The sequence below is a fragment of the Lichenostomus cassidix genome, chromosome 4, assembly GCF_008360975.1.
Source record: "Lichenostomus cassidix isolate B80296 chromosome 4, HeHo_3.0, whole genome shotgun sequence".
Taxonomy (NCBI): Eukaryota; Metazoa; Chordata; class Aves; order Passeriformes; family Meliphagidae; genus Lichenostomus; species Lichenostomus cassidix.
In genome coordinates this window covers 64981985-65009859 of record NC_139484.1, presented here as the reverse complement: position 1 = coordinate 65009859, position 27875 = coordinate 64981985, and the positions used below count along the sequence as shown (strand labels likewise).

At 39.4% G+C, this 27875-nt stretch overlaps 1 protein-coding gene across 4 annotated transcripts in view; it reads left to right on the top strand.

Annotated features, from left to right (window-relative positions):
* ZFYVE28 (zinc finger FYVE-type containing 28) overlaps positions 1-24946 on the top strand; it is a 149766-nt gene extending 124820 nt beyond the window's left edge. For 2 of the 4 annotated variants that reach the window (XM_085059672.1, XM_085059670.1), the window contains 5 exons: positions 7591-7742; positions 8430-8546; positions 10094-10198; positions 21570-21673; positions 22588-24946. In XM_085059672.1, coding sequence (XP_084915798.1) covers positions 7591-7742; positions 8430-8546; positions 10094-10198; positions 21570-21673; positions 22588-22719 — 610 coding nt within the window. In that variant the 3' untranslated portion in view covers positions 22720-24946. Of the gene's footprint in view, positions 1-7587; positions 7743-8429; positions 8547-10093; positions 10199-21569; positions 21674-22587 lie in introns of all 4 variants that reach the window. The other 2 variants (XM_085059671.1, XM_085059668.1) reach the window with 1 other exon arrangement.
* Positions 24947-27875: the final 2929 nt, after the last annotated feature.

The following is a 27875-nucleotide window of genomic DNA, read 5'->3' as shown; positions in this document are numbered from 1 at the left end:
TTTTATGTACCATTTCATCACAAGTGCTATACTATTTGTGGTTTTCACTTTCAGTTTTTCACTTTCAGTATATATTTTTGAAGTTTAAATATTTCTGTGCTCTAATCTCATTTTCTTTGTCCTTTTGCAGTCTGAGTGAATGTTTGAGAGCTTTAAATGCGAGTTTGATTACAAGGAAGTGGTGGAAAAAATGTCGTGGTGGAATTGAGAAAAGTCGTAGTAGAACCCAAGCAATATTCTAACTTCTTGTTTTTTCCATTCTATTTTTTCCTTGAATTTTTCAATAACTTTATCTTGCAGGTTTTATCCCTTTGGGTTTAAACTTTAGGAAAAGCAGTAAATGTGGTACCTTGCAAGTATCTGATGTTAAATTTGATGGTTAGAAAAAAGCACTGTTGATTACTAATGCTCTTTAGTTATTTGTTCCATGTGCACACTTACAGAAGTTTTATCTACAGTGACCAAAAAATCTATTAGGGAGAGAGGACTGTTAAAGCTGATAAATTCTGCACTGGCACTGTTGTTTATTTTAATTTCCACTGGAAATACTGTATCTTTGCATTCATCTGCAAACCCAGTCCAGAGTGTTAATGAGATTGAGTAAGCTGTAAATTCTTCCAGGCTGAGTTTCTTACAGTGGACCTGTTTAGCGAGATGCTGCTTTAACAGCTTTGTTTTTTGCAAAGTCCAAGTGAGAATGCTCTGCAATTTGAGGTCTGAACAGCTGAGGAAAGATTCAAGATGTTCTTCCAGCAGAGTGAGCAGCTGCAGAAGCTGCCAGGGACTGGAACAGAAGTTGTTGCTGTTGATTTCAGATTGAAGAGACTTCAATGCTCAGGATTTTTTCCTGGCTGAAGATATCACCTAGGACAAATGGATAATCGTGTTAGCCAAATTCCGTATTTTAATTAGCCAAGCTCAGATTGCCCACCTCTACGGTGGCAAGAGAAGCTAAGAATAGGTTTCTGCAAATCTTGCAGTGTGGGAAAAGTAATTCTCCCCACTGAGGAATTCAGAAGGTTGACAGCAGATGGGGCTTCTAGCACATGTCCTGTGAATGGAGCTGGGCATTGCTCAGACGTGTGATAATACTGTTGCCTAGTCAAGTCTAGTTCTTTTGGTGATTTCTAGCTAGAGGGATTTGCATGCAGTTATATTATTTGTTTCTCAAGACTAAGTTCTGAAGCCTTGGTGTGCTTTAAGGCGGGGGGGGATTGGTTGGTGGGGATTTTTCACCCTCTTTAGCTGTTTCTCTTACAGAGGAAATAGCTAAGGGATTACATTTTAAAACCCTCTTGACTTAATAAAATATTAGTGTTTAAAAGTCAAGAAATAAAGTTCTGCATTAAAGGCTTTTTTAGTCTGCTTTTGATGTAGCTTCTGGGGTCATTCCTTAAAACATAGTCTTTAGCTAAAAAACTATATGCTATTATCTAAATAATAGGACATATCCTGGCTTGGGTTTAAATGACTCTAAAATTGTGTGTAGCCACCCACTTCACTTAAAATAATTGTAAGAAGCCATGATTCTCACAGCTTCTCTTCCAAGGATATCAAAACTAGCACATGTTAGAAACCAACAGGTTTTAGCCTACTGTTTATTGTGTTTCTTGTGAGAATATCCAAAAGGAAACACCAGGGGTACTGCAAAAAAGCAGGATGGGAAGTAGGTTGGTTTTTTTTTTTTTCCTGACTGATATGGGAGTTACATTTCTCTTACCTAAACCCCTATGATTTTCCTCTTGTCATTCCTCATGTATGCAATCTTTGTCTTTCCTGAACTATTGTGTTTGATCCTTTACATGGCCTTTGGAGTTGTTTGCTCTTTTTAGCAAATTGGAACTCAGAGTTGACTGCAGCCTTACGAAGTAGAACAGTAAGAGTAATGGCTTGGCTGACAGGTTAGTGGTGAGATTTCCAGTTACAGCCCACACAATGTACCAGCTTGGCTGAAGTTGTTTTAGAAATTGTATGCAATCAATAACATAGATTTGCCTGCAAACATTTTGGTTTGGGGTTTTTTTTGTTTACCATAAGGATGTAAAAATTCAAATGGGAGAGAATCTTAAATATTGTAGATTGGATAAAAAGTGTATGTTATTGATATTGTACACAGAGCCTAAGGTGGCCATTATGCTAAACTCTGAGCAAAAAATGAAAGTTGGGGAGCTCATGGTAATGTGCTTTGAGAAATACTGTGAGAACTAGAATATCCTAAATGTACCTGTGTATGTGGCAAAATTCACGTACAGGAGACATCTACACATGTATCCATCTTTAGTTATTCAAAATATGTGGTATTAAATGAGGGACATGAGAGATTTGTTAAGACCAGCTGGTGCAAATGAATTGATATTGTGTAAGTCCAAGGAACTGCACTGGTTTTTAATTTGTTGACAAGTCTCTCATCAATTTTTAAATGAACTCTAATTTGTGTTTAAGAATTGGGGTACTGACCCTTTGTAAAAACTTTCAACATGGTTTATAACTGTAATGTCCTTCCGTGTAGAGCATTAAGAATGGGTGAAATCACAGAAAACTTTTGCAAAGCTTTCACATTTCCCTGCTGTCAAGGGTCTCACCTGCTACCATACAGCACTTACCAAACTTTCCTACAGAGCACCTTGGCCTTAAAATGCATCTCTGGGTGAACCTCTGAATCGGAATGGTGCTGTTTAGTGCATGGATTTTGAGTTCATTGTGAAGTGGATTCCCCAGCTTTAAAGTCACACTACAGCAAGAAGGTGTCACCTGTTTTGTTGCAGAGAGTTACATTCTACTTCTGCCCATGCTTGTGTAGCTTGCTGGAGATTTCCAGAGGAAGTGAATAGGAATGCCTGAAGTCACAGGTATTTGGAGAACATAAACAGTAAGGTTAGTCACTAAATTATGTATTAACACTTTTCCCATAAAGATTTGTAGTATTGCTTATATAACAGTAGAGTTTTCCTCTTAGACATAGTTGGGATGAGTTTGTGTGGCTGAAACTTGAGCCCTGTCTGTTTACAGGGACCAATGAAAATCTTCTGATATCTATTCCTGAAAATCAGTTGTCATCAAAGACCTTGCCTGAAATGAGAGACATAAAGGGTGGTCTTAACTTCCTTTTAAATTTGGTGGTGTAATTGTATCACATATTTCTGTTAAACCTGGATGATCTTTAAGTTCTCTTCCAGCCCTAATCATTCTCTGATTCTATGATCTAGAGTAGAATGGGTCTGTTGGCCTCTCCCATTTGCAAGAAGTGTCTCCCTATTACTTTTGATTTAAGATTTCAAAAGACAAAGAAACAAAACCAAAGCACTTTTAAAAAGCTTTTTGTGATTATTTGAAAACATGAAAATTCAGTTGATTTTTTTGTATCCATCAGATTTGATACACAGAGCTTTTAAAGTCTTTCACTGCTGTATATTCCATGCATTTTAAGATACTCTGAGGGTTTGTTTGTGAATAATGAGAAATTCTTTCTGAGAATCTCCTACATTCTCCATTCTTTCAGAGCAGATTTCAGGTTTAAAGAACCAAATATTCCTAGACAAATTTGAAAGGACATGTCTGTGAGTAGACACAGATTTCTACAGGTGTTGACTGTGTTTTGAGCACAAATGTAAAACACTTAAATTTGGACCAACTTTAAATCAGTTAACTTTGGTTGTTTGGTTTTAGACTTTGCTGCTTTCACTGGTTTTGGATAAGTGTCAATGACCAACAAACACAGCCCAAAGCCTACAGTATCACAGATGGTTACCTAAAATGTCTGGCCACTTCTGAAAATGTCATTCATAACCTTGTTTTACAGTCCTGTTTTCCATTATGTATGCATACTGCTACTTAAAGTGGTTCAGAAGAAGCCAGGTGAAAGATGATATTGTATATAATTACATTTTTGGCTTTTGTTTGCTTGTACATACTTGGCTAAATTTCACAGTCAAGCCTCGATACCAGGTAACCATTCTAGAAATATGTCTTGAAAGTGTTGAAAGAGTCTTTCTACTCTTCTAATGTAATAAATGAAGTGCAATTTGAAAATGGGTAGCTGCAGCCAAGTTAAGCAAAAAGCTAATTCATTTTATCTGCTACTGGGTATCTGTTCCTTTATAAGGTATAAGCAGGTTTACTGTTTGGAATCAGTCTTTGACATAACATCTTATTTCTTTATATTCACCTTCAGATGTGTTAATTTTGCAATGTTTTTACAGTCTGAAAAATAAATACATAAGTATTGTGTATATGATAAGCATTTCACAAGGGGAATTCTATGTGTATGTTGGTGTTATCTCTTTATAACTTAATTCATAGGGTAATTCAGGGTTCCTTTCAACCAAGAAGCTGAGAAAATAAGGACTTATGTCTAGCAATAGTATGGCTATTTGTATTCTGCAGTGAGATATGATTCTGCAGATACTGGCTGTGAAACATTCCAGATCTGAGCATAGTCTGACATTAATGAAATGCTTCCTAAACATCTGGTATTGGCTGAGAATGTTGATCCAAATTATCCATGGTAAATAGGCCAAGTAGGAAAGGTATTCCTTATAGAAAAATAAAATAAAGTAAGCTGAACCCTGTAGATCACATTTCAGGTTTGATTTCTATCATACCAATTTAAAAAATCATGAGAATCTATTTGCATGGATGCAATCATTGCTGTTTGGGATGCCCTGTTATAAAAAAAAAAAGCTGTCTCTTTGTGTTTATCTGAAACAATTGCAGTGTTTCTGTTCTTACAGTATTTCTGACTGTCTCTACAATATTAGATTTTTGGCTGCATTCTTTACCAATAAGATACACTTTAAAGTAAAGAACAGATGGTCTTTAGTTGTTCTTTGAGAGTCTTTTCTGTCTAAGTCTGGTTGTGTTGGTAAAGGCAGACTAATTGTTTCTAACTCTGTAGCAATTCTTAGGTCCAGTTTTAAATTTTTCAAGAGCATTCATTTTGTTCTCTGTGGTAGCACAAGCAATCCCAAGTACAAAATAACCTCTTTTCTGAACCTCTGTGTGTGGATACTGTACTTTACATGTGAGTGTGCATATGAAAGTGTGTTACAAATGCATGTATTCATACACGCTGAGCTTCCAGCCCACAGTGCTGGAGCAACTCGTATGTGCTCTGTGCTGGGGATTTTGAGGACAAAACAGTCCCAGCCAGTCTTGTGGTGGCATGACCAGTCTTAATGACACACCACAAAATCTAACAGAATAGTCTGGGGCAGAAGTAGGTCAAACCACATTCTCTGAATGAAGTAGGTAAAACTGCATTCATTCCTCCTAGTTGGAGTCGGCTCAGAAAGGTAAATATTATTAAAATTGGTCAGAGTTGTGGAATGAGCCTTTCTTCCTTTCTGCAAAGGACCAAGTAGTTTACATTCTTGAAAAGCACTCTTCACAGCTCTCTGCCCACTCAACACCTTACTTTGAAATATTTCTTCAGCTGTGATTTGGAGGGAAAATTCATCCTTGATTCAGCAGCCCTGCTTTCCCCTGCGCTGAGGTTTCTGTGTATTGGGAGTTTCAAAGAGACCATTGTATTGGGGTTATATAATTCCACAGACTACATTTGGCTCTGTCAGGAGTTCCATGCTTTCCTTGGAGAGCAATTTTTCACACATATGTGTATATCTCTAAGAAAATTCTTATATAAAACAAAAGGAAAACTAGATCCTATTTGGCCATGTTGCAAGGCAAAGTCCTTTATGTGAGAGAATTTGTGTGAACAGGCAATCCTCTGACTGCACACCCTTGTAAGTCAGGAATCACTTCCTGGCTCTTGCTGCCTTTCAGTTTATTCCTTCATACATGACCTTTTCATTGTCTTGAATACAGGCCTTCCTCACTGACAGGCTTGCTATTATAATATCTACCATATACTCTGCGGAAAAGCAAAGGAAAATTGAAAGAGAATTCTCACTTCATTCTCAGTGTCTTTGATAAGCCCAATCAGTCATGGTGCTGCTGGAACTGCAAACACAGAAATAACATCTCTTTACAAGAATTTTCTTTTGTTAGTAGCAATAGATAATGTGAGTAAAATGAGTCTCTGCAAGCCCACTCTTTACTCTGTGTTTGAAAGAATGGGAGGCCAGTTAAGGTTTTTAAGTATAGCCACTCATGCTACACATCTTCCATTGATATTTCTGTCAATAACTAATCTCCAGTACTTACTTATTTTCAGTCTATTTTTCCTAGGGCTTTTAAGATTGCATGGCCTAATTATCTTTTTTTTTAATATTGCAAAGGATTACCTGTGGAGCATACAGGTAGAATTTGAAAACAATATCCTATAAAATTTTGTTATAAATAATTATTACCTATGTATCTTATCCCAAAATAACTATTCATGCATACTGCCGTAAGGATGGGATCTGCAAGATGGTGAATGTTTCTGCACCTGAGGAAAGCAGATTGAACTCAAAATGTGTTATAAATTTCTTCTTTTGTTATACATGCTTATGCAGTTAGTAACTTTTTTTAGACGCAGGTGTTTCAAAAAGGTGAAGAGTGCTGGAGTTTTGGACAGCAAAAGTATGATTTTAAGTAACATAGTCTAGTTTTGTGTAATAATTGGCAATATTAATTTTCTTTCCAATATGTGAAAAAGAATGGTTTAGTGTTCCCTCTGACTTGAATGCAACAGAGTAAGAAGTCTTATGTCTCCTTTGGTCAGCACAGTGAATCCTTAGGACTCCAATGTAATTACATCCTGTGCTCTACTTCCATTTAAGGGTGAAAAAGTGCTACTTTTCCCCTAAGGACTTCCTGTTTTAAAGAAGACACCTTGATTTACAAACACTTAAAGTAATTCCTGATATTTGAAGTTTCCCCCCAAAGCTTCCCTGAGGTCTCAGGTTGTTTCAGGGTTCTTCTCTGTAAGAGGAAAGTGGTAGGGATGGTGATCGTCAAGGTGTGGGAATGTCTGGCATCTGGTTTTTGAAAGAAAATTTAAACTTTGAGTACACATTTGGTGACACATTTAAATCTCTTTGGAGTTGATGAGCCATTCTTTATAATAGTTTGACATTTCAGCAGTTTCTACTGTTACATTTATAAGGGAATTAACCTACCCCTACTGTGTAAATTACATTTTATTGCTGCTCTTTCCATTTTTTTTGGTGAAGTTATATTTAGATTCTATTCTTCCTATTTTAAGGTAACATAATTCATAATTTCTTTTTTTTCAAATTAATTTCCACGTTAGTAAATTTCTAAGTTGACTTCAGAACTGACCTTCACATTTTTAGGTTGATATTCTGCTTCAGGTTTTTTGGTGGAGTTACAGTCTCAGGACTGAGCTTTTAGAAGTTAATAAGAAAAATAGTGCAGCACTTTAATAGCTAAGGAAAAATGCTATAAAATGCAGACAAGTGATTTTCGGCTTAAAGTTTTTTTTGCAGCTGTCACTGAGTGAAAATCAAACGTGATGGTGATCAGTTGTGTGCTGATTAACTTCAACAAGAATTCCCAGCAATTAGTTCTGGTTTGCTATAGAGTCTTGCCTGAGTCATAAATCCTTTAAGATTTGCTGAACATCCTGAACAACTGGGTGAAGATTTACATTACTTTCCTTTACGTTATTTTTTTCTCTGATAGCAGTCTAATGACAAGTTCTTGTTCATCTGATGACATCGATCAGGAGGAAATCCAACTCGCTTTGCAGGCTGCCAAAATTGCCACACGAGAGAAGATCAGATCTAGATTTCATGGCAGTAATGATCTTATTCACCGCCTCTTTGTCTGTATCTCAGGTATGAGAATCACTGAATGCATAAATTATTTTTTAGTGGGCGTTATGTTTTTTTTGTTTGTTTTGTTTGTTTATTTTTGGGGGTTTTGTTTGTTTGGGTTTTGGTGTGGTTTTTTGTTTTGTTTTGTTTTGGGTTTCACTTCTTTTTTGTTTGTTTGGGGTTTTTTTGTTTGGTTTTTGCACATCAAGTTATGGTAGAAAGGACAAGAGATGAAGTTGCAGGAAGACTGTTTTTGGGGCCTAAGTTGCAGTCTGGTTTAGAAGGACCTGTTACCTGATTGGAATTTACAGAATCAGAGATGCCAGAGATGCTGATGAGTTAGACCTGTAGTGTTGAGGAATTTGGACTTGTATCAGGTTTGATTTTTCCTGGTGATGCCCTATTGTGTTCAAGGAATGAAACTTGACTTAGCAGTTCTATTTTCAGGCAAAGAGAATCTCTCAGTATTTCCTGCCAAAGGATAGGGAAGATGTGTATTGACTTGCAGGTAGCATAAAAACCAGACCGTAACTTGGCCATTATGGAGAATAAGTTTAATCAAATGTTCAATTTTTATTCCTAATGTGAGCAAATCGTCCCCTAAAAATAAGTGAAGCCATTACTGGTAGCAACAGGCAGATTTAAGCACTTTTTTTTAGGATGTTGTAATAGTCTAGAAATGATTTACCCATTTTCTCAAACTCTAAGGTGTTGCTGACCAGCTGCAGACAAACTATGCTAGTGATCTGAGAAGTATCTTAAAGACCTTGTTTGAAGTTATGGCAACCAAACCTGAAACAGAAGACAAGGAAAAGCAGAAGAAAGGTAAAAGGTCTAAACATTGGTTTTCTATAGTGAATTTCTGCTGGCAGCCCAGTGGGGATCCATGAACTATTTGACAAGAATTCCCTTACCATATTGTTATCTTTTTGACAGGACTCCATGAACAGTGATTTCACTTAAGTTTAAAATAAGTGATGGAAACAGATTGTAAACAGGTTGAAGTCACTGTATAGGAACACAGGAGTTTGTCTAAAGGCAAATATTAAAGTCTTCAGAGTCCCTCTGCTGATTCCATATTTCTATGTGTAACAGCAGCACAGTGTTTGTAGCCCATTTAGTCATAGTATAATGTATGCAGGGTTTGCACTTCTTAGATTTAAATTTTCCCCCTGCTATTGTTTCACACTGGGTATGTTTTAAGTTACCAAAGAGCAGACTATAAGATGGGAATGCTGAGTAAGATGCTGGAATTTGTCCTGTCTTGAAGAAATTGAAGAATTTGGCTTCAAAACAGAAAAATAACCACATTTGAATTTCAGATAATTAAAGTAATGGAAACGGAACTAGATCATGAGCTAATGAAAGATTTTTTTTTCTCTGTGACTATTTTTATTATTTCTTTTCTAAGTGGCAAGTCTGCTAACTTATCTAAGAATAACCATGTCATCCCAGCAAGGCTGCAATTACCTTTGTCCTTTGTTATTATTAGAATTATCAGCATATGAAAGTGATCAGATCTCTATTTTTTTCCTACTTTCTTTCCTCCAGATTGAAAACTTTTTTCTTTCTCCCAGTTTCATTTAAAAGCATTGAGTTTATGTGAAACACTTAAAAGTTGGATCAAGTTAGCAGAAAAACCCTACATTCCAGTCCCAGCTCTGCAGTGGGATAATGCACAACATACATTACAACCTTCTATTTTGGTTGAAGCTTCTACAACAGTTTTATGGTGGCAGCCTGTCATGATGTGAAAATAGACTGGGTTTTTTATTGGTAAATAAATAAATAAATACATGGGGTTAGACAGAATCACTAGAGGGAGAACACAAGAGCTCCTGAACCTTCAACTAAGAGTAATAAAGGAACTGGAGCTGTAAAGAATTATCACTGGGAAATATATATTAATCAATAGTACTTGGATGGATATAATTTCTAATGGATTACTCTTGGATTAAAAAGGATGGTATTGACAAAAGTAAGCATAAACAAAATGAGAGAAAGGAAGGCAGTTTTGGGATGAAGTTTCTCTTTGATATATGTGATTTGATGTGCGTGATTCACCTTGGGAATCTCTCATTGTTCTCAAAATCTACTTCTCTTAAAGGATCCAAATTAAGAATTGGGAAATAAAATGTAGGATGCAGCTAAACAAGCAGAAGTAAGAGGACTGCATGTCCTGTAATAACAGCATCTTTCATTTCTGTTGTCATCCCAAAGAAAAATAGACTTTTAAATCACTGTTTGTGTCAGGGTAAAGAAAAAGCGAGAAGTGTAAGAAGGTGCTACTGTAGTCTAATCCCAGAAGTTCTAACATGAATGTCTTAAGTGAAAATTGGGAAAATATGAGTACTTTTTGAATTGTTTTACAGTTAATCATGGTTTAAGGAATGCAGCATTGGAAGACTGTGCTTTATGTCAAGAAAGTATATCATCCTCAGAACTTGAAACAAAAGCCAGAGATGGGGACTTTGAAGGTATTTTCTTTTTTCTAAGAATTAAAATGAGACAATACTGATGTATAAAAAAGTGATCATTAAAATGAAAAGTCTTTTAATGTTTGGCTCTGGAAAGTGAGTATAAAATGTTGTCATGCTATGTTACAGAGACAAAGTGTGAAGGTAAACCAAGCATATTTCTTTCAGTTTTTTTCTAACAGCCTCTTGAAACTCTTATGCACAAATTGTCATATTCAGTATAGATTCCTCTGTATCAGTGTAGAAAGGGTCTGTATAGTAAAGGCTTTAATACAGTGTATGATGTTACATGTAACAAGTTCCTGAGGGCTGTGTGAGAAGTAAAGCCCCAAGTAAGATCTTCTCAGCCCCATCTTAAGAGGGTTTTTATACCGTTTGCTGTAGGTGTACATGCTGCTTTATCCTGAGGTAGAAGTACCTTTCATATTTTCTTTACTTCCGTCTTTGATCAAAATATTTTGGTTGCTATTTTCATATTCTTCACCATATTATTTAAAAAAAAAAAAATACAGTTTTAGGCAAGTCTGCTGAGGTTGCTCAAATCTCACTGAGTACATGGTGAAAGTGAAGAAATAATGTAAGTCTCAAAGTTTTGGTTGGGGATCAAGTATTCTGAGAGCTCACAAGTTGTTTCTTTTATTAATCTGAGCTGCTTCAGTTAGTTATGGACCAAAGTCCCATTATGGCAAACACAGTATAAAAAATGGATTAAAAGATAGCGGAGCACTTGTAGTCAAAGAATAAGAAAAGAGATACATGAGATGGAGCAAACAAGAAAGCAATCAGCTTTGATCTTCAAGGCTAAGTGGTGGTTTCAGCACACCAGGAGCCCAATTATCAGAGCAGTAATATCTCTGTGGTCAAGTCAGAAATACAAGACAACCATCAAGTATGAAACTGTATCTGAGCTTCCCAGAAACTCAAGTGTGCAGTAATTTCCCTCTGCTTTAAAACTTTGATGTATTGTAATGTATTTGTCCACGTACACTGCTGTCCTTCCAGTGGGAGGTTTGGAATGCAGGATGACAGCTGGGTGATAAGCAGTGTGTGCCTCTGCTTGTATGTAGAGGGTGGAGAAAAGAAATATTGGTTCATGTCATTTATAATAAAGATCAGAAATCACAGGAGGGGGAAAAGAACTCTTAAAGATTAGATTTTAGAGTAATGCTACATATTTATACCTTATTTTGTGCTTATATAAAACCCATGGTTCACTTGTATACCGTTCTTCTGAGCTGCAGGCTAAAGGATGTAATCTATTTAGAACAGCAGGGCTAATTCATGTATAATGCACTGTAGAAATATTATCTCTTCTGGAGGAAGATGATTTGGAGGCAGATAAAGAACTATTCAGTAGTCATTTTAATTGATTTTTCTATTGTGCTGTAATTCAGAATGTCACAGAGGATGCAGGAAAGAACAAATCTTTAAGCAAAATCCTTACTGTGTATAGCCTATACTGCAAAAGTGTGAGATTATTCCTTCTCTACCATTTCAATTCATTGCTTTTTGTTTTGGATCGATTCTGATGCTGTCGGTGAATTTGACTTACAGAAGTTGAAAGGCAGTTATTCTGAACTGCAGGATGCTAAATAACCCTCTCACAATGGATGTACGTTTTGTCACGGCAAAGTCACTTCTCTTCCTTGGCATGTTGCTCAGCTTTTAAGGTTCTGCAGCTTTTCATGGCAGCTGCTATTGGCACAGGGAATGTTTTATGTTTGGAGAAGTGCAGCCTGTGAGTTAGGATGTTATTTACTGAAATAAGAGGACAATGGTCTGGGTCCTTAGGTGGTGTTATGGCCAGTAGAGTGAAGGGTGAATGCCTGGAGGTACAAAAGCCCCTGCTGCACCCAGGCAGTGTGAATCAGTTATGTCCCTGCCCTAAGTGAATGGTAAAACCAGATCTGTAGTGTTTATAGCATATATAGATAACTTCAGCAAAAACAACCCACTGCCTGCACCTTTATTCCAAAATAGCAGGTGTTCTATGTATGCCTGTGTGGTAGAAAGCAGATCTTTGTGGTATAACCAAGTCCCTTTGGAGTAAGTAGATGTGGATGCCAGAAAGAGCTTGGCTGCCTTGGCACAGTGTTGTCCCATGCTAACATATCCTCTAAACAGAGCCAATTAGCCAGTGCTCCTGCAGGTGCTCTGCTTTGGTCCTCCCACAGGCTCACTGGGAAGGCTTGGCCATGTCTGCACCAGTATCCTTGCAGGTTTTCCCTGGGAGCCTCCCTTGGCTTGTGTGTAAGGCATTATGCTGTAAATATCTACTTGTACAAACCAGTAGAGCTCTTCTGACTGTGCAAACTAGCGAGTGTAGTCTGCTGTTAGTTGGCTCCATTCCTGATGGGCAGGAGTTTCATGTATCCCAAAGACACAGAGGATGCTGGGGAGTATGGAGATGAGCTCCACCTTCCAAATCAGAAGTCCCAGAAAGTCTGCAAAAAGGGACATCTGAAATGGGTCAATTTGTTGAATTTACAGGAACTGTAGAAACACCCCTTACCTCCAATACATGCCAAACCCCTGTCCCTTCAGGTCACAAGTTGTCATTGCTGGCAACAGTGCACAGACTTTTTTCTGCTGAGGTATGCAGGGATAGCTAATGAGATAATGAGCAAAACCTTAGGGTTTTGCCATCCCTAAGGCATCCAGTGTGAGGCATAAACTTGCACCAGGATTTTAACCTCAGCAGCAATGTGCCTTTTCCCCCTTAGAACTCTCTCCCATGAACCTTGTTTTTGCTGGCCACTGTGGCAGGAAAAATAGCCCCAACTTTGGGTGATGTTTGATGAAAGATGTGTGGTGGTTAAGGCAACTTTCACTCTTTGAACATTGTGCCCTTGCAGTAAGCCTGGTGGGTTTGTCCTTCAGGACAGATCTGGGCCATCAACAGGAGTACAGGAATACACCACAGTTATCACTGTAAATGGATTCAACGCAACATCTGAGAGCATTGCATCAGAGTTAATTCTTTTTTTTGTTCATCAGTTCTATACCTCAGGTCACTCAGTTGTTTCAGCTGAAAGTGAAAACAATTTAAAGCAAAGGAGCACATCAGTAGCTCCTCCCTTCTGCCATTGTGGTGGAACATACATCAAATCAAGAAGGTCCAGCCAACTACCTGCCAAGAAAGCTCTTCCCCATAATCAAATAAATCCCTCTAACCAAAGGTAGCAAATGTTTATGATTGTATTCAATTAATGGTATTAAAAAAAAAAAAGGAAAGCAAGCCCAGCAACCTGAACAAATAAATGGCTTTAAGATTCTACTGAAGGTTTCAGTCTCTACTCAGATTATGAAGATGAATCACTTGTTTTTGTCAGATCCCTCATTCTTATTGTGTATAAAACCCACCAGCTGGTCTGGGTCATAAAACAAATATGAATGTTTATTATGAGCCAGCTGACATTGGCAAGGGTATAAGAGTGAAATCCTGTGACCTTCTGAAGGTTGAAATACAATAAACTACAGATTATTTGGCATTCCAAAACAAAAGCATTTTTGAAACTACAGATGAGCCTATGGTCTGTATGTTCATCTTTGCTGTCTTAATGCTCTAAGATTTTTTTCAAGGAAGCATATGCATTTATACTTCAAAGCGTATTTAAAAATTATATATATTTATAGGAAGAGAATGTAAAACAAATTTTGTTTTCCTACAGTAGAATATCAATTTACACAATAATTCATAAGTAATTTTTAAATATAGTAAAATTTCTTGTCCTGGTTGTATGATGGAGGTGATGGCCATTGGAGGACAAAGTTCTATGCATAAACTGAAAGCACATTGTAGTGGCAGATGCTCAGAGGGGAGCAGGTTGGGCTCTTGGCTGCCAGTGGTCTTGCTCTGAATTGCAGTAGTAGCAGACAGGGGCTGTGTCCTGGGAACTTCCATGGTACTGCCTTTCTCCCTGTGCCCTGGTGAGCTACAAACCAGCACTGGGAAAATGTTGTTGGGAAGTTCTTGAGCTCCAGCTTGAACAAACCTCCATGTTTGAAAATGTAAGAAAATTGCTCTTACTCAACCCAGTACAAATGCATCCCTGTCAGGACAGAGCTGTCATTCTTAATATGCAGTACAGCTATAGAAAGATCAAACATCAAGGAAGTAGAAGTTTGATGTTTTTCTGCCATTCATGCATCTGGCATCGTATTTCTAGCCCTAACAGAAAATTTGCTTTGTATTTGCCAGCAGATTCCAATGTGTGTACACCTGTGTGTACACACACACAGAATAACTTCTTAATTTTTTTGTCTTCAAAATTATTGTCTTTTTATGTTTTCATTTATAAGTTTGTTAATGGGACCAAGCATAAGTGTGACCCTGCTCACCATATTTGGGAGCATTACATTTATCCTTGTGAGTCTGATGATTTTAATACTAGACTTAGGCAAATCTGAGTTTTACCAGACACATATTTTGGGCTAACTTATTACTCAGGAGGACTGATCTGTTACGACTGAGGGAAATGCAAATATTTTTAATTAATTAATTAAAAATTCATTTAAATAATTAATTAAAAATTCATTTAATGACGTTAGAGGCAGGCTAAGAAAGTGAGTTACGCTTCTTGTCCTAGAATAAGCACGAGATATCTAGAAATCTGAAGATTTTTCTCAAGGAAAATCAGCAAGCATTATGAAGCTGTTGGTGCTCCATGCAAATATTTGCTCTAGCATCTCAGCTGTCTCTGCAGCCACATGTGCATTTTCACTCCTTATCCCTGTAGCATCCATACAGAGCTGCCTTGCTTGCTACCACCTAGTTATAACTCCAGACAGAATGGATTTGCTGTGGCTGCCAGTACAAATACCTGTTTGTGCCAAGTAGTGTTAGCATCTGTTTGCTGCACAACACACACTATTTCTCCCTGATCCCGTGCCAGTCCTGATGCTCAAGCTCTTGTTCTTGTTGCAGTAAGAAGTCACTGGGTCAGGAAAACCCACCCATGCTCTTGTATGTGCAGAATCTAATCCCCATGGCTCTAGAATTAGCAGTCAGCCCCAGCTGAATGCTCCAGTTTTTCTTTTGTCCTCTGTGTGCCTATGGTTACTCTGTTATTTATAATAAAGGCCATCAACACCTTTTAAATGAAAGAAGTTAAACTGTCTCACAGTTCAGTGGCTGAGCATGTTCTGTCCACATAACTTTTCATTTTTTCCTTATTCAGCAGCTCTGCTTACACTGTGTGAGAGAAGAATCTAGCATCAAATTTCCATACAGAGGCAATGTTTTATAATCAACTGAACATATTTAATCATGCATGTGGAATTACAGGATTCTTACAGGTTTTAGGTTGTAGTGCAATAATTTGATCTGACTTAGGTTTTAAGAACTTGCTCAGAGCCTTTTCCCTTCTCAAAGACTATCCCTCTTTATTGACACTATGTGGAACTTTTGAGATTTCCTTGCAGTACCTATGGGAAAATATCCCCTAAATACTGTAAAGCACAGGCTTATTCGACTCCATAACATCATAATTGGGATTTTGGTTGGGTTTCAACCTTTCTGACTAATAAATACATGTATTGAGTGTTCTGGTATGTTGTAAGTAGATCTACATAATCAAGTTTTTTTTCTATTTTGCAATGGTTGGTAGCTCTAATAGAGAATAGTCCTACTAATGGTTTTATGGAAGATCCAAGTCTCTGTTCCATCTGATTTAAAGTAAAGATTTGACCCATAACTCAGTGGAAACCAGTGTTTTCTATGAGAGTTGCTCCATTTTACATAAATAATTATTTTGCCCAAAGAAGCAGTTGCTGATCATGTACCTGGACAGAAGGGACACAGGGTGACATCATTCAAGGTGATGCTGAATCAGGCAGAGCAGAGGCTTGAGCCCAAGTTTGCAAAGCTCTGTGACTTGCTGAAGGCTTTCTAGATATGCTCAGAAATTCCATCCTAAGAAAGTTATTTGACAAGAGCTGAAGCTCAGAAGTTTGTACCTCTTTTCTCCCTCAGCCCCAAAATTTTCATCAAATTATATTGAGCCTAAATGTTTTTTTTAATTTTATTTTAAACTGGCTGTAATCAACACTGAATCTATTGAGCAAAGACAAAGATTACTTTAGTGCAATTGCATCTTAGAAATCTTACATCAAAGTCAGAGATTGCCCAGAATGACATGTGGAAAATGAGGTGTGATGAGGGACAAAAAAGGTTCATTTTACTTTTTACTGTTCATTTTTCATTTTACTGTGGCAGTTGAAGGGAGGGGTAAAGTCAAGTCACCTTAGTTTGCTACTTTCCGTGCTTAAAACAGTGAGAATTTACAATCCTGCTTTCATCAGAAGAGCTCCAGCAAGCCCATCTGACCCTTTTTTCAGCTGTGAGGGTAATGCACTGTGACAGCTGCAGCAGAGTAAGTTTCACAGGCTGCTGTAGGAACAGCCCTCTTCAGGTTAGTTTGGTAGAAGTGTAGTCAGGGTTATTTTGCATTGTGTGCTCTGAGATCTAACATACATCAATGCAGGAGCAACTTTCAGTTAGAGTTCTGCATCAGGAATACTTGATAAAAACAAAAGATGGAGAAAGGTTTGTGTCTGGCTGTAACACAAACACCACTACAAGCTCAGGGTTAAGCTGCTCTTCAATATGGAGATGTGGTGTGCATGTTTCTGATCTGTTTCCTACCAGATTTTCTAGCCTAGGCCTTCTACAAGCTCCAACAACTTTTGAGATTGTTTCTCTCCCCACATCAGTCTCTTGTGTCTCAGCACCACTGAATGAACTTCAGCTTTCTGGTCTAATGTTTCAGTCATCACAATTGATGGATCTGGGTCCAGGTTCTGTTTCTCTTGTGTTCTGAGATGCAGCAATCATCTTCTTGGTTTTTTAAGTCTATTAGGTCTATTGCACATTTTTAAGCAAAATTAATTAATGTGTTCTTCTTGTCAGTTTACAGTGTCTGGTATTTTTTCATCTATGATTATTGTTTTCTTAAAGCTCCAGCACCTTGGATTTATGTGACTTTTAACTTTAAAGGCAGAAAATGTTTTTAGCTAATGAGATGGCATAGACATGTAAAGGTGAATTCTAAAAGCTACAGCATAAATAAAACTCTAAAATGTCATGATTTATGAGAAATTGTAATGCCAGATGTTTGAATAGTTAAGAGCTTTTTTTCAGTCTTAACACTATTTAGTTTTATCTTGTGCCTCTTCCTTTCTCTCAATTTGTTTCTTATGCATTTAAATCCTTGTTTCTCTTCATTTCTCTGCCTTTTTTTCTGTGCATTCTTTTTATGTTTTCGTCTAAAATTTATTTCTGTAGTCTGTCTCATTAATCCCTTCCTTCCCTTCCTCCTCCTCTTTGATGTTTCTGCTGTGGACTTCATCCGTTTCCCAGCAGACTTCTCCAAACTCTCATTGCATGATAAAGCACTGGGCCAATTAGCCCCTGAACAAGGTTTTCCCTCCCTCCCTTGTCCAAATCCCCGAAGCACAGGCAGATAATGCTGCAGAGACTGGATGCTGCTATTTGCTGCGGCGTGCAGAGCTAATGGAGCGGCGTAGCCTGGAGAAGGACTGTAACATAAAAAGCCTGTGGATGCTGTGCTGCTGCCCTGCTCCCAGCACATCTTCAGGCTCGTGCTCGGGGTTTAATTTGCGTAACGCACTCTCTGCTCCTCGCACTGAAGCTTTATCCCCTCATGAGATGCTCTTCAGAGAATATTTCAAAAGCCTGCTCTATAGAAAGCCCTGTGACTCAGTCGTTGATGGGTGTAAGTCAGAGAGGCTGCTACAAGGTTGAGATGAGGCTGGTGAAGGGAGCCAAGGAGTGGGGATCCTGTTGCCCCTGGGGCTTCTATGGGCTCAGAGAAACCAAGTCAGGACTTCATCCTTCCTGCCAGGGTGAGCACTTTGGCTCCAGTCCAGGGCTGCATTTTATTTCCAAGTGCATAGCCTCACAGCTCTGTGTTTGTAGTCCGTGTAAGGCTGTTTTCAGTCAGCTGGAAGGAAAGGCATTGGGGTAATGGCCCAAAGTTCCCTATTTCAGATGTTACTTCAGTGCTGCACCACTGTATGATTTTGTACAAGACATCCCTCTCATCATTTCTCCCCACACTCTTACTGACTGTAGCTGGGTGATGAGGATTAAAGCAATTACATTTGTACAGCATTTTGAATGCTAAAAGCTGTTACATAACCAAGTGTTACTATTTGGGGGTGTGCTGCAGTGCAGCAGATCTCGGTGAGAGCAGTTGGGATGTTGGGAGGGCACTAAACCCCTGAGGCAGTGGGGCACGGGACTGGCTGTGCACCCCTGCTGATGAGTCACTGTCTGGGGAAAAATCTGCCCTTTAGTCACTCTGCTGATGCCTTAATTTACTGAATCAGCTGACGAGACACCAGTGTGGAGGCAGAGAGAGGCCCTCTGCTGTGGGAGTGTTCCGGGAGGGTTGGACTGTTTCTGTACGTTGCCAATAAGTTGTGAATTATTTTTTGCAAAAAACAAAGTTTTTGGATTAATTAGTCTGTCAGTCAAGTGATTCTGTAACCATGAATTATGAATTATATTATTATTATCAGTTTAAAGTCATTACTTATCAAAATTTGCTGGGTTGGTTTTTGTTTCATTTTGGTGGGTTTTTGGTTTGGTGTTTTTGGTTGTGTTTTTGGGCCTTTTTTGTTTGAGGGGTTTTTTCATTTGTTTGTTTTGTTTTTCCAGGGTGGGTTTTTTTTTTCCACAGTTATTCTTTCTATTTAGCATGGAAATAAATCCATGCAAGATCAGTTAAAAAATAACTTTTTTAGCATTGCACTTCACAGCAACACAAAAAAAATAGGGAAAAAAAGAAAAAAATAACCCTGTCCCTCCCCCCCAAAAAACCAAAACAAACAAAAAAAGCCCCACGAAGAAACCCAAACCAAAAGGTAAACAGCTGATTCGACAGCTGCTTTCTGTTGATGAATTCCAGAATCTTTGTGGTGGGATTGCATTGGTTTACAGCTGCTGCAGAAGTGGCACATTGTATTGGAATGCTGCAGGGAGTACAGAAAGGGCCTGTGCCTTGTGGCTTTTCTGTGAATATTAAAATTAGGAACTATCTGAACGTGGTAGCCCACACTACAGTGCAGTTCATAAAGCATCAGTATCAAATTGGACATCTTACCAAACCTGCTACCACCAGCTCTGCAGAGGGAAACCTGGTGGCACAGAGTTGGAATAGCTTCCTAAATGTTGATGTCTTCAAAATCAGTGAGAATCAATAGATAGTTAAATCCCTGAAAACACAATCTATGTAATCTAATGACAGGTTTTAAACAGGAACATTGTTAGTGGTTCCTTTTTTTGCATATATGTGATAAATGAAGGAGCCTTCTGGGTGGAGAACATGAGGATGCTTGTGGCTAGCACAGGTTTTTCCCATGAGAAATTTTCTTGTGTTTTATAAATAAAGTTTGGATGTTGTTGGAACAGTGTCCCAGAACTTGGACAGTGCAGGCCTGGCCAATCAGGCCTGGGGGAAGGCTTCTGACTGACCAATCTGGGTGACTTTTGAGAACTCTATATATGTGATGAAATCAAAACAATAAAGGTCATTCCTTCTTGCCACTGAGAACTGATGCATTCATTACTCTGCTAGCTGCTCAACAGCGACAGATGCTCCATCAGCCTTGCCATGGTTTCAAATCAGAGAAAGTGACACAAAGTTCTCAAAATCTACATCATAAACTGGTATTAGGAGTAAGTTTCATGGGCAAGATGCATGTAGTGTCTGGGAGATTGTAGAGAAGGAAAAGAACTGGAAAGGAAAATCTTTTGGCTCCATTGTTATTAATGCTTGACTGAAGCTGGCAGTTCTACATCTCCCTGCTTCTGAAGGAAACTGCCTTTAAAGCAGGAATCTGTAGCCTTGTGTCCCCACAGAACATTTTCTGGTGAACTGTTCCTAGGGATGAGATGAAGGCTTCTATATGCAATCTCCTTTTTTCTACCACATCAGTCATTTCTCTGCACATCAACTTCTGGTTTTGGTTGCTGGCCCTGTAGTTGTATCCTTTATCACACCAGTGTGTTCATTAAGTGAAGGATTGCTTCCTTAAGCTAGCTCGACTTGTAAAATAGTTTAGAGAAGCCTATAAAAGCTGAATCAAGTTCTAAGTTCTTTTTGTTTTCATTAATCTGCTTCTTGAGCAATTTCTTGCATTGAATGCTATATCCTTTGTGTTTTTAATTTGACAAATGTTGTAATGTGACAAACACATGAAAACTGGTCATGATTATGTTTGAACAAAACAGTGGATTTTTCATTTAATTATCTTCTTTCTTCCTGTAGCTATAGCCCTCTTAACCTCTGCATTAACTGCACCATATATTTTGTTGTTTGATAGTATGCTCCTTGAGGCAGGGATCTTGCTTGTCAGGTTTATAAATCAGCAATTGCATGGCTTGCAAACTGTAAATAATACTCAGAAAGAAGCTGCATACAGGGAACTTGGGTGAATACATCCAGCATGTTAACTATCCAGTTCATGTTCACCATGTCCATGGATTTCTTCTGGATAGAACTTGCTTTGCCCTCCATTAGATTTTTAGCAACTTAAGCAGCCATCTTCATCATTTCTACACTTGTAACCCCAGACTCTTTGAGGTCATGTCAGCCTGTTCTGAGCAGAAACACCTTGACAGAAGGGAGCCCAATTCCTTCTGCCCTGCCAAAACCAAATCATTTCCCTGCTTGGCTTTTATGGGAGGTTGGAGAGCTCACAGGAGACATAAACAACTGAAACATGCTGTTCGTGATAATGGGCAAGTCCTTTCTCTGCTAAGCCTTGTACACTTGATTTTGTGGTTTTGTCGTAGTTACTGGTGACTTCCAGTAAAAGTCCTAATAATTTAGCAGATGGTAATCAGGCTTTGGGTTTATTACCTGTGGAGTTGCTTGCCTAATTGCAGAAAAACAGTTGGCCTTTCTGTAGGGAAGGCTGAAGAGGCTGGGAATGATCTCAGCTCTAAGCTTGTTTTGATGGTGGGTGGCACTGATAAAAACACCTGTGATCCAGCTCTGCTTTAATAGTCTCTTGTCTTCTTACTTTATTGTTCTTATCTCCTTTTCCTTGCCACTTGCATTTGACTAAGATAGATTTTATTTTGAGTCCAAAGCTGTTATGGGCCATTTTAGTGCCTGGTGTGCTCTGCCCAAAGGTGGGTGCCTGGCAGAGAAGGGGGCAGTTGAGCCCTCCTGGGCATCCTGAACTCACTCAGCTGCTGTTTGCAAAGCACCTGGAAAAACACAGATGGAAGCAGCTGCTGCTATATTTTATTCTCCCTACATCCTCGAGGATCTGGTAATCATGTTTGGTTTTATTCCCTTTTGATTTATGTTCCCTTTTGTTGCTGTGTTTCTGCCAGATCCTCCTGACTGGGTTCCAGATGAAGTCTGCAGCTACTGCACTGCATGCAAGGCTCCTTTCACAGTCATTCGCAGGAAGCACCACTGTCGGAGCTGTGGCAAGGTAACGACTCAGTCAGACATGAGAGGAACTACCCACCAAAGAGAGCAGCAAATTCATCAGCACCACAGAGACTCAGCTGCACAGCAGAATGTGCTCAGCCAGGGTTCTCAGTTCACAGGTGGTTTTTTGTGCCTTGGCTGCCAACTCTCAGCTTACAGGGTTGGGGAGGGTTTGGACTTTTATACAGCAATCAGCTGTATAAAGCTAAAGGCAGAATTCCCTGTTGAGATCCTAGAACACCTCCACCCCAACACAGAGTCACTCTGGACTACTGCAGTAAGCTCTAATGAGCCAGGGCAGCCTGCACTGCCAGGGGTGATGCACACACAGCTCAGCAGCAGGGACAGGGTGTCCCTTTGCTTTCTTTCCACACCTTTGCAGGATCCCTGTGGTGTGTAGGGCTGCTGCTTTGCAAGTCTGTGGGGGAGGAAGAGTGAGTGAGGGAGAAAAAAGCAGGCATGTACCTCAGGAAGCCAGAAATCTGCAGTCCCATTTTGCTTGCTGGCTGGTGTACAATTTAAAAAGGAAGAGGGTAGAGAAGCTGCTCTTGTTAATCATGTAGTGGACTTGGAGGAGTATGAACTTTGGAGATACTCACAAATATTCCCTTAGTCTTTCTTTAAAACCAAGGGAGAGAGATGCTTTTGTGCCTCTGATGCAGCTGCCTTGCCCTGTGACCTGCAGAGGTGGACAGGCCTGCCTTGGCTGCTGTCAGTGCTGGGCACCCTCACCAGAGGGGCTGGGCATGGCCAGATAAACTGGTCATGGGGTAGGGATTGCCTGCAGAGCCCCTTCCCTTGCTGTGCTGAGGAGGGGGGTGGTGCTGACTCATACAACCTGCCCTCCCCTCCCTTGAAATCAGTTTTGTCCCATCCTGTCTTCAAAGGAACTGAAATTTCCCTCTTGTTTTTCAGATCTTCTGTTCCCGCTGCTCGTCCCACTCTGCTCCATTACCTCGTTATGGCCAGATGAAGCCTGTCCGTGTTTGCACTCACTGTTACATGTTCCATGTCACTCCCTTCTATAGTGACAGAGCTGGTATCTGACATATTAAACTACTGGTGTGTCTTCTGGAGTCTTACCCGGACTGATATATTTGACCTAAGCCAAGAATTAACTTGAAAGAGGGACCCAGCGAGGGCACGTAGGCTTTGACATCCATTATTATAAATTTTGTACAGACAGTTTTTATTGCATTTTACTAAGCTGCTAAAGGGAACTACGAAGCGTCTGTGGCTCTAAGGCTACAGTACAGTCTTCCATAAATTTATAACATTAATGTTACGATGCCATATGCAGAACAAATGCACTGTGTGGAAGGAAATAGGGCTCAGAGAATTGAACAGGCATTGCTGCTTATCTTACATGCTAGGAACAGAGTAGCCAGTTAATTAGTCCATCCCAGCAGATCAGTCCCAAAGCTCAGACACTCCTGTGCCCACTGGAATCCCAGCATGGCTGTGGGCATCAGCACTCTCCTACCTGCTGCCATTTTAACTTCCCCATTACTAGATTTTTGCTACCTATGCTAGGATTAATAAAAACAAATCTATTTCAAATCTGTATTCGATATTTACAAAGGCAAAATTTTCTGTTAATCCCATAGGAAGCACTGAAGGCCCTAAAACAGTATATTTCTGTTGCCTTTCATTTACCGAGCAGAGCAATAACTCCAGGTTGTCTTCTAAAATTTTTTACAACTTCCAGTCCCATAGTTTGGAGTTTTGGAAGTATTTATAATCTGGATCATTTATGCTAAATCGTGTTAATAAAAGTCTGACACAGAGGTTTGGTTTCTATATCAGCATTTAAAACTTAACAAACCTCAGAGGAAGTAGTTACCAAATAAATGAATTAATATTAAAATAGATATTTTTGACAGTTTGGCAGCAAAATTTACTAGACAAGACAAATTATTTCTCCCATACTGAGGTTTTTTAAAATGGTTTTTAAAAGGCAAATATGTAATGAGATATCCAAAAAGTCCTACAGAATGGTCAGCCAGAGAAAGGGTACTTGTTGTCCACATTTGGCAGAGTAACAATGTAAAATAGTGCATACTGGTACTTCACTCATGCTAACAACTCAGAAGACATTTGTATTTATTTGAAACACCAGGGAATAATTTTTATCTCCACTTGGAGAGAAAAGAAATAAGACTCACACGGATTCATGCTATGATCTTGCACGAAATATTTGCAGTAAGAGCTCCCTGAGCACTGAGGTTTCAAAGGCATTTGGACATGCTTTGAGTTGGCCACATGAAAAACAAGACACACACACACAGTGTGTGCTGTGGTTACAGAGGAAATGAGATCAAGAGCTCTCTGCTGTGCCCCTTTCCTGACTCGTGGTGTTACACACTGTGTTTCAAAGTGATAAATACAAAAATGGATGAGGAAGTTGTTTGCGGTATCACGCTCGAGAAAGGTCGTCACTCAGAATGATAAGGCAAAACTGGCCAGTGTTGATTTTTTTGTTGGGTTTTTTTTTTTTTTTTTTTTTTTGTTAAATTTTATTATTTTTTGGGGACATTCCCTTTGCTCAGTGGTTTACTGTTCAGTGTTAATGAGCCATATAAGGGTGCTGCAGTCTGGCACTACTCTTGTTTTGATTCAGATGAAACAGCTTCACTTAGTTTATGTGTAATGCACAAGCCTTATGATGCTGTTTGTAGACAATGTCAGCTCTGATGTGTTATCCTCACCTTATTTATATTTTTTATTATTATTACTTCCCTGAAATCCTTCTCATGAATTCCTTGGGTTGGAGTGTCTGCATTCACCAGAGTTTGGAAAGGCATGGGGTTGGGTGATTGGTGGGAGATGGGTAATGTGGTGCAAGCAATGATACTTATTCAGGCTTAAATCTCAGGCTTCACATTGCAATGACTATTGCAGTTTTATTTTTAGGAAAAAAAAAACACACAAGAAATTTAATGCTTCTTTTATAGGATAAAAAAATTGCAACAAACTTCAATTGTGAAATAAATATGCACAAAAAGTTGCTTCTGTGGAAAAAAAATCTTATTTAATGGACTGAATATTTATTTAAGCTTGTTTTTATTTTGTAAATGCTGTAATTCAGAGTCATTTCCATAAATATGATATTTAAAGATCTCAGACACTATAGTTTCTTATGTAAATACAGACTCCTATTTCTCTTACTGAAAAGCACAATGACTATATCAATACTAATATACATTTGCCTCAAGGAAGACTTTCATCTTGTAATCTCTTCAGATAATTAAAGTGTCAGGACTTTCTACTTCCATGTGCTGGATTGCTCTTTCATTTTGGGGTCTGTTTACATGGAGTGACAGCTGCCATCCTGTCAAACAAACTGGCCTTAACTCTTTCTCACTTTGCAAGTAACATGAAAGAAATTAGTTTGAATTTGAAAATAGAAGTCATAGTAGAGAAGGGGTGGTAAATCAAAGCTGGAATACCAGCCTGTCACTTAGCATTGCCTCGTGCTATCTCTTGCCACCAGCTGAAAATCTCCCTTCCCAAAATATCTTGTGTCAATGGCCACTTCACACATCAGGCATGTTTGATCTGCCTGTGTCACATCTGAATAATCTTTCCTGTGGGGGATACAAATCTGCAATGAAAATAGCACTGCTTGGATCTCTGTGCACAGTTATCCTTGGGAAGCATAAATGCCCAGTGCTGCTTTGTTCTGCCCCCTGTAGCACATACAGCTGTTAAAGGTTTTATGAAAACTAATTTTCATTTCCAGAGGACTTAATGCATGGCTCTGGGATGTCATTTCACTGAAAAGAAAACATGTTACAACTCCATGACATCAGGATCTCAGCTTCAGTGGTGCAGCAATGGGGAAACTTTATGGGAGGCCTGCACACAAATGTACAACTGAATTTAAATTAACATGCATAATATTTATGGGCAAACAACGTGTATATGAATAAGTGAATAGTAGAAATTTATCCTAAAGGGACTTTTTAATCAAAAAGGGGATTTATCTTCTCCAGAATACAACAATGTGTTCCACAGCAGTTTTTCTGTCGGGGATATCACAATGGGAGTGAACAGGATAATAGGGTAAGATCAGCACTGGCAAAGGTGGCAATAATTCACCTGGTGCTGCCCTCTCCTGTATGGCAGTTCCCTTCTGAATCACAGCTGTTTCCAGGGGGAAAAAAAATAACAGTAAACTCTGAAGTGATCCTTTCTAGGTCTGTACAAATCATACAGCATTTCCAGCTCTCTCTGGGTTTGTAAAAACAGGTGGATAAGGCTTCCTCTGCAGTGAACAAAACTTCAGTAAAATATCTCTTGCTTCCAGGGAACACCCCTGTCCAGAACACTCAGGCATACTGAAAAGCTGTCACACAGCATCTCGGTGAGGAGGAACCTGGATGGCAGTGATGGGTGAGGAGTGAGCTTTGTGTGCATATTCTGAGCTGAAAGGAAGGAGGGAAATGGGCTCTGGGTGGTTGTGCCTGTACACAGGTGGGAATGTGGCAAAGGTGGGCTGTGGGAGCTGGAGATTGACTGTAGGAAAGCCTCAAATACAGCCCCATGACAGTCCTGCCTGGAGCTGGAGGAAACCACCAGCTCTCAGGGTCTCACTGAACTCTCAGTTCATGCAAAGTCCGAGCTGCTGGGGCTGCATCTGCCAGTTTCCGTGGCAACCCTGATAGCATCTCTCTGCCAGAGCCAAGACTGCAGCACTGTTCCTGCACAGGCAGGCATGGAGGCTCCTGCTTTCTGCTTCGTCAGAGGGACTGTGATGGCCCAAACATCTTCATTTGCAACGAAGGTTTGTACTGCAGTCAAATGCTTACTGTGAACTCTGTTTTCTAACAACAGCATTTCACTGAATTATGCTTTATGTTGCTTGTCCGGAAGAAATTGTCTGTGGAAGCATCCTTTTGACTACTTTTGAGGGGGTTTTAGCTCTTTTTCCTTCTCCTCTTTCACCCTTTACCCCACCCTAACACCCAGCTTTCCATTTCTGCTGTGTATAAACTAGACTTACTCTGTGGCCTCCGTGGATATCTCACAGAGTGTGAAATATTACACAACTCATGGATCTTTCATCTTTGTTGCTTCCTGATCTTGCCCTTCAAGTTCCCAGGCACAGGATTGTTTCAAAGCTTCACCTGATATCCTTGTAGCTACAGTAGCATCCTGCCACACAGGTTCTTCCTGGCTGCCTGAGGTGCCACGGGCCTTGCACCAAGGTGTTTAAAGTTCTGCAGAATTCCTTTACATTGTGGAGGAGAAAGGATGGATGCTAATTTTATGGTGTTAATAGCTGTTAGTAAATTAGAGATGATGCCGTTTGGCTCTTTTTTTGTTTGTTTTTTCTTTGCTCTTACACCAAAAAATGGCAAAATAATAGGCCAGAAGGATGAAGAGGAGAAGACTTGTTAAAGCAGATCTGGAAGTGTGAAGATGATTTAATGAAGTAATTGGTCTCTTTGAAAACAAGCTATAACTGCATGTGCTAGGAATGCTGGGGCTCATGCATAAAACAAACTGGGCAATTAGTCTTTCATGAACTCATTTCATTTCTTGTTTTCACTAAACATGAAGGCTCTGAAGTGTAAAGAACTATTTTCCCTCATGTTTCACTCAAAGGTACGAAGCTGATTTTTCTTCTCAGTTTTTCTCTGCAAACAGCCACCAGGCTGTTGGCGCTCTGGCTGAGCTTTGCAAAAGAGAAAATCCTGTGTCCAGTGCAGCCAGCAGTGGGGCCTCCCAACCTCCCACCCTGGAGGAGCAGTGCGAAGTGCCTGTGGGCACAAGTGACTGCAGAGGGGCTGTTGGTCATGTCCAGCTGCTGAGTGATGCTCCCATCTGCTCTTTCTCAGGAGCATGAGGTGTCTGACACAGCCCAGGATGGGAGAGCCCACTGTGCCTGGGAACAGCAGAGCCAGCAAGCACTGAGCTGTAACTACCTCATAATACAGAGATTTTATTTTCTGAAAATAACCCCAGGCCCAGCACTCACACCACTTAAGTAAGTACTTAAACTCACATCTTACTCCAGAAAGTCTTATTTATGTATTTCTGTACTTTCACATAGTTCTTCATGGGGCAATAAAACGTTGGTGTTACTGCCATGACTTTTTATCCACTGAGTTAATAAAAAAGATATAAAACAGCAGCAGGGAGGGTGTTTGAGGTGACTGCTTTCTACATAATATTTCAGCAGTGGCCAGCTTTCAGGC